This window comes from Oncorhynchus masou, unplaced genomic scaffold (genome assembly GCF_036934945.1).
Source record: "Oncorhynchus masou masou isolate Uvic2021 unplaced genomic scaffold, UVic_Omas_1.1 unplaced_scaffold_11704, whole genome shotgun sequence".
Lineage (NCBI taxonomy): Eukaryota > Metazoa > Chordata > Actinopteri > Salmoniformes > Salmonidae > Oncorhynchus > Oncorhynchus masou.
Window position 1 is genome coordinate 1 of NW_027001467.1, and position 7,440 is coordinate 7,440.

At 46.0% G+C, this 7,440-nt stretch overlaps 1 protein-coding gene across 1 annotated transcript; it reads right to left on the minus strand.

Annotated features, from left to right (window-relative positions):
- Positions 1–2,245: 2,245 nt before the first annotated feature.
- LOC135529505 (signal-induced proliferation-associated 1-like protein 1) lies at positions 2,246–6,835 on the minus strand (the record flags this gene model as incomplete). The annotated part of the gene is made up of 3 exons (XM_064958197.1): positions 2,246–2,349; positions 4,688–4,862; positions 6,647–6,835. Coding segments are annotated over 3 exons (468 nt in total), but the record flags the coding sequence as incomplete, so codon positions are not given.
- Between the last annotated feature and the right edge of the window lie 605 nt (positions 6,836–7,440).

A 7,440-nucleotide genomic window follows, 5' to 3' on the forward strand; every position in this document is an offset into this window, starting at 1 on the left:
GGTACTCTGAAATTGCAGTTAAGGCGGGTACTCTGAAATTGCAGTTAAAGGCGGGTACTCTGAAATTGCAGTTAAAGGCGGGTACTCTGAAATTGCAGTTAAAGGCGGGTACTCTGAAATTGCAGTTAAAGGCGGGTACTCTGAAATTGCAGTTAAAGCGGGTACTCTGAAATTGCAGTTAAAGCGGGTACTCTGAAAGTGCAGTTAAGGCGGGTACTCTGAAATTGCAGTTAAAGGCGGGTACTCTGAAATTGCAGTTAAAGGCGTGGTACTCTGAAATTGCAGTTAAGGCGGGTACTCTGAAATTGCAGTTAGAGGCGGGTACTCTGAAATTGCAGTTAAAGGCGGGTACTCTGAAATTGCAGTTAAGGCGTGAGTACTCTGAAATTGCAGTTAAAGGCGGGTACTCTGAAAGTGCAGTTAAGGCGGGTACTCTGAAATTGCAGTTAAAGGCGGGTACTCTGAAATTGCAGTTAAAGGCGGGTACCTGAAATTGCAGTTAAGCGGGTACTCTGAAATTGCAGTTAAAGGCGGGTACTCTGAAATTGCAGTTAAAGGCGGGTACTCTGAAATTGCAGTTAAAGGCGGGTACTCTGAAATTGCAGTTAAAGGCGGGTACTCTGAAATTGCAGTTAAAGGCGGGTACTCTGAAATTGCAGTTAAAGGCGGGTACTCTGAAATTGCAGTTAAAGGCGGGCACTCTGAAATTGCAGTTAAAGGCGGGTACTCTGAAATTGCAGTTAAAGGCGGGTACTCTGAAATTGCAGTTAAAGGCGGGTACTCTGAAATTGACACCGTAGCTTTAAGGGATTTTCAGAACACTCATTTATTACAATGCAAAAAACAGGAACTCAACTGCTCAGTGAATTTTTCAGTTACAATTATATATTTTTTTCATGTATTGATTTGCATGATATTGTTGAAATGAAACAATGGTTTGTTCTAAGGTGGGCCGAAAAGCAATATAACTATTGTTTAGCTAACGTTCGCTGGCGTTAGCATTCGAAGCTAATCGGGCTGTGCCACAATTTTAGCCTACTAATTTGACACTGCTTTCACTAGCTGTGTGAGGATGCAGAGTGCAGACATTTTGTTTAGCTTGCTACCTAGCTCTATATAATATGACTGGCACTATATTATAATATTACCTTTATATTAAAATGAGGCGGTAAATGTTCATTTTAGCAATGCTGAAGTTACTTGATGAAGCAAGCATTGTTCGCTCGATGTTAGCATGTTAGCTAGCAGCTGTTCCATGGCTAAATATTGTCTTGCTAAATTAATGAGTGTATGGAAGGCAATAAACCATTTAAACGTTTGTGAATTGTTGCATTAATTAAGAGTGTAATATGGTAGATACATGAAGTTGTTGCTTGCATAGAAATTAATAATTTGCTACAGTGACATTTCTGGGCACTTTTGAGCTGTGAAGCAAGAACATCACCCAAACCTTCTCTCAGCTTGCGTCATTCCCGTTGCTAATGTGAATTGAGAAGTTTATTTACATAATATGTAAATATACATTCTGTGCCGATACCTCTAATTCAATGCTCGTCAAAGGAAATTGACCCAATATCAACGGTTTATTTTCTGCTATCTTTAAATTACACAACTTTCCCCAGATCTTCATAGCCTATCACGCCTTCCCCAGATCTTCATAGCCTATCACACAACCTTCCCCAGATCTTCATAGCCTATCACACAACCTTCCCCAGATCTTCAGCCTATCACACAACCTTTAAAGATCTTCATAGCCTATCGTCTAGTTAGGAAAATGATATGTTTTGTGATAACTGCACTGTGCTTAAAATTTTGTGGGGGGGTGGAATATGGTTTTCAATTTGTTTTTTTTCCTAACATTAAGGAAAATCCCAACCAAAAAATTATCTTTTTGTATTTGTTTCATTAGTCCATTGGTGATATTGTCTCAAAATGCTTTGCATGTCAGCAATCAAGTTTACAAGATATATAATTTCCAAATACAGCCGGTACGATGCATTTCCATCCTATGATGCAAAATGCATCAAAACCGATCATTGTATTTCTGTAATTATAATTATTTCTAACGCGTTTTAAAGGATGATAAAAAATTTTTAAAGTCAGTAGCATTATTTTAAAGGACTTGATCATTTGAGTTTTCTACCTCTCCAGATAATTTAATTTAATGAACAATTTTGTTTAGTTTGTTCTAATAGTCTTGAGCTGTATATAAATCTCAACGTTGGACAATAATAACTATCCATACCTGTTGTTTGCTGTTGGGTGTGTAGGGCAGCATGGTGGAGACATGAAACATCACCTCGTAGTCCTTATAGGTAGTGTACAGGGAGTGGGTCCCTGTTGAGTCAGCTGGAGGAGAGACAGACAGTAGAGTTAGACAGACAGTATAGTTAGACAGACAGGTTCCTGGTCCTTATAGGTGGTATAGAGGGAGTGGGTCCCTGTTGAGTCAGCTGGAGGAGAGACAGACAGACAGTAGAGTTAGACAGACAGTATAGTTAGACAGACAGGTTCCTGGTCCTTATAGGTGGTATAGAGGGAGTGGGTCCCTGTTGAGTCAGCTGGAGGAGAGACAGACAGACAGTAACTAGAGTTAGACAGACAGGTTCCTAGTCCTAGGAACCTAGGTGGTATAGAGGGAATGGGTCCAAGAGAAGTCAGCTTAGAGAAAACTAAGACGTGTAAGAATGTGTTATTGTTCCAACTGTCATCATCTCTCCTGTATAACGGCCTCATGTCTAGATTACCTGTCTGATATGAACCCTTACACAGAATGTTCTAGAGCTGGGTGATACATTACATTAAAAAATATATAGTTTCAACTGCCACTAGGCTTGGGCAGTATATTGTATATTAACCCTTATATACCGAGAGGTATTTTGGAAATAGCAGCAGGATGGTTTTCAATACCGGCAATATCGTTTAAACTGTTTTTTTTTTTTTTTTTTTAAATACATTTTAATATATTTGTAGATACTTTTTAAGTAAATACCTGCAGTCAACATGATCTTCATTTTCTTTGCACTGTCTTTATAGTTATGAAGCTGACAGGAAAACACAATGACCAGAGGACGGAGCCTTGTGAGTCACTCACTGTTGTGCAACCGCAGCAACAATATATCTATTATTTTTAATTGTGTAAAATGTGCTGTCTCTGCAGTTGTCCACTTAGTTAGCTAATATTGTAGCTAAGTTAGCTTAGCTAAGCTGTTAGCTTCTTGCGATAGCCCTTCTTTGTAAACAGCAGAGAATCCCCTCCTGGATCAAGAGCCTTGGGGTGTTTAAAATTTGTTTTGTGTATGGTAGCAAGCTGTGGTAGCATTTGAGTTACTTTATGAGCTGGGATATCTGTCCTGAAAAATATGGGACCAGTGTCTGACTGTATAAATTGTTCACAATATGCCCATTAGCATTTAGCTAGCATTCGCTATAGGATTTTATATGTGGTTTGTTAGCATTGCTAATCTTTGCATTAGAGTGCTCAGTGGGGTTGGAAAATAGCGCCTCTTGTGTTCAGTGACGGTATTACCTAATATTCCGGGATGGCACAAGGTCGAATGAAGATATGAATCTGGATACCCCCCACCCAAGTCTAACTTACTACTACTAGTTTGATGGTTGTAAAGCCATCAATTGCCTCCATATTAGCAGACTTGTTTCATTACAGACTTCACATTTCTCTAGTCTAGGCTACTTATCGTAATGACGATATCAGCAAAATGCCTGCGATAAGTGATCAGTACGGTCGGTGTGGATCATTTGGCGTTTCTCGTCCCAGCGCCAGCATGTTCCCCTCTTTATATAGAGTGAAAAGCAGTCGTTGAATGCGTATACTGGGCCGGCAGGGTGGCCTAGTGGTTAGAGTGTAGAGGCGGCAGGGTAGCCTAGTGGTTAGAGTGTAGAGCGGCAGGGTGGCCTAGTGGTTAGAGTGTAAGAGGAGGCAGGTAGCCTAGTGGTTAGAGTGTAGAGTGGCGGCAGGGTGGCCTAGTGGTTAGAGTGTAGGCGGCAGGGTGGCCTGAGTGGTTAGAGTGTAGGCGGCAGGGTGGCCTAGTGGTTAAGAGTGTAGAGGCAGCAGGGTGGCCTAGTGGTTAGAGTGTAGAGGCGGCAGGGTGGCCTAGTGGTTAGAGTGTAGAGGCGGCAGGGGTAACCTAGTGGACCAGAACATGGCGGCAAGGTGGCCTAGTGGTTAGAGTGTAAGGCGGCAAGGTGGCCTACTGGTTAGAGTGTAGAGCGGCAGGGTAGCCTAGTGGTTCCAGAGCGTAGGCGACAAGGGTAGTGGTTGGGGGTGTAGAGGCGGCAGGACGCCTAGTGGTTAGAGTGTAGAGGCGGCAGGAGTAGCCTAGTGGTTAGAGTGTAGGCGGCAGAGTGGCCTGGTGGTTAGAGTCTTAAATTGTGGGGTGGCCTAGTGGTTAGAGTGTAGGCGGCAGGAGTAGCCTAGTGTGGTTAGAGTGTAGGCGGCAGGGTAGCCTAGTGGTTAGAGCATTGGACTAGTAACCGGAAAGGTTGCAAGTTCAAACCCCCGAGCTGACAAGGTACAAATCTGTTGTTCTGCCCCTGAACAGGCAGTTAACCCACAGTTCCTAGGACGTCATTGAAAATAAGAATTTGTTCTTTAACTGACTTGCCTAGTAAAATAAAGGTTAAATAAAGGTGAAATAAAATAAATATATATAGTGTGGTAACGTACTCTTGGTGTCCAGCTGGGCTCGGTACTTGGTGAATCCTTTCAGTCGGACCCTCTCCCCCAGCAGCTGGAGGAACTCCTCCAGGGCAGGACCTGCCGAATCATTGTTGTACATGTCCTCTTCACTGCTCTGTCCCGACGCACAGTACATCACCCCCACCTTCAACTGGAAACTCAACTGCAGAGAGAGGGGGAGGGAGAGAGAGTACTGTAGTACCTCTCCTTACCCCCTGGTGTCTGTGTACTGTAGTGATGTCTCCTTACCCCCTGGTGTCTGTGTACTGTAGTACCTCTCCTTACCCCCTGGTGTCTGTGTACTGTAGTACCTCTCCTTACCCCCTGGTGTCTGTGTACTGTAGTGATGTCTCCTTACCCCCTGGTGTCTGTGTGTACTGTAGTGATGTCTCCTTACCCCCTGGTGTCTGTGTACTGTAGTGATGTCTCCTTACCCCCTGGTGTCTGTGTACTGTAGTGATGTCTCCTTACCCCCTGGTGTCTGTGTACTGTAGTGATGTCTCCTTACCCCCTGGTGTCTGTGTGTACTGTAGTGCCTCTCCTTACCCCCTGGTGTCTGTGTACTGTAGTGCTGTCTCCTTACCCCCTGGTGTCTGTGTACTGAGGTGCTGTCTCCTTACCCCCTGGTGTCTGTGTGTACTGTAGTACCTCCTCCTTACCCCCTGGTGTCTGTGTACTGTAGTGCTGTCTCCTTACCCCCTGGTGTCTGTGTACTGTAGTGCTGTCTCCTTACCCCCTGGTGTCTTGGTACTGTAGTACCTCTCCTTACCCCCTGGTGTCTGTGTACTGTAGTGCTGTCTCCTTACCCCCTGGTGTCTGTGTGTACTGTAGTGATGTCTCCTTACCCCCTGGTGTCTGTGTACTGTAGTGATGTCTCCTTACCCCCTGGTGTCTGTGTACTGTAGTGCCTCTCCTTACCCCCTGGTGTCTGTGTGTACTGTAGTGCTGTCTCCTTACCCCCTGGTGTCTGTGTACTGTAGTACCTCTCCTTACCCCCTGGTGTCTGTGTACTGTAGTGCTGTCTCCTTACCCCCTGGTGTCTGTGTACTGTAGTGCTGTCTCCTTACCCCCTGGTGTCTGTGTACTGTAGTGCTGTCTCCTTACCCCCTGGTGTCTGTGTACTGTAGTGCTGTCTCCTTACCCCCTGGTGTCTGTGTACTGTAGTGCTGTCTCCTTACCCCCTGGTGTCTGTGTACTGTAGTGCTGTCTCCTTACCCCCTGGTGTCTGTGTACTGTAGTGCTGTCTCCTTACCCCCTGGTGTCTGTGTGTACTGTAGTGCTGTCTCCTTACCCCCTGGTGTCTGTGTACTGTAGTGCTGTCTCCTTACCCCCTGGTGTCTGTGTACTGTAGTGCCTTTCCTTACCCACTGGTGTCTGTGTACTGTAGTGCCTCTCCTTACCCCCTGGTGTCTGTGTACTGTAGTGCCTCTCCTTACCCCCTGGTGTCTGTGTACTGTAGTGCTGTCTCCTTACCCCCTGGTGTCTGTGTACTGTAGTACCTCTCCTTACCCCCTGGTGTCTGTGTACTGTAGTACCTCTCCTTACCCCCTGGTGTCTGTGTACTGTAGTGCCTCTCCTTACCCCCTGGTGTCTGTGTACTGTAGTACCTCTCCTTACCCCCTGGTGTCTGTGTACTGTAGTACCTCTCCTTACCCCCTGGTGTCTGTGTACTGTAGTGCTGTCTCCTTACCCTCTGGTGTCTGTGTGTACTGTAGTGATGTCTCCTTACCCCCTGGTGTCTGTGTACTGTAGTGCCTCTCCTTACCCCCTGGTGTCTGTGTACTGTAGTGCCTCTCCTTACCCCCTGGTGTCTGTGTACTGTCGTGCCTCTCCTTACCCCCTGGTGTCTGTGTACTGTAGTGCCTCTCCTTACCCCCTGGTGTCTGTGTACTGTAGTGATGTCTCCTTACCCCCTGGTGTCTGTGTACTGTAGTGCTGTCTCCTTACCCCCTGTTCGTCCAGCTTCATCAGCTGCTCTGTGACTTTAGGTGTGTTGAGAGCCAGTCTGAGACAGTGGGCGTTCAGCTCTGGTACCAGGTAATCTAGCACCTCTTTGAGGGGTAGACCCCGAGCCAGGCCATGCTTTGAGGTGGATGGCACCGCATCCTCCAGGATAGACCCACGCAGGGTGGTGAGCTACAGGGAGGAAGAGGGGAATAGAAAGAGGAGGAAGAGAGAAGAGAACAGAACAGGCAGAGAAGAGGAGACAGATTCATTATTAGATTAGCCAGGAGATGATTGGGGCCTGTTCAGACCAAAACCGATCTTATCTAATATCGCTCCCTATTCCACTTAAAGTGCACTACTTATGGAAAAAGGTCAACACAGACAGAGCAGCTTTCTTCCAACGTCTTCCTCTCAACGGTTAACGCTTCACGGTCATCTGTGGTCAACAAAAACAACAACGAGCGAATGAGAGAGGGATACCAGCGCGTGTGCGCGCGTGTGTGCGCGCGCGCGCGTGTGTGTGTGTGAGAGAGAGAAAGCGTGTGGCCTTGGCTTCTCCTCGCCGTTCATTCGTTCACTTACAGTAGAGGCACTTAGGGCTAAAATTATCTTCCTGAGAGGAGAACACTATCCAAGGCCAAAGAAAACTTCAGCGGACGGACAGTGTACATAATAGAATGACAGAGACCTTTATATTTAACAGTAGACACACAGAGGCAAGTCCCTTGTGTGTGTGTGTGTGTGTGTGTGTGTGTGTGTGTGTGTGTGTGTGTGTGTGTGTGTGTGTGTGTGTG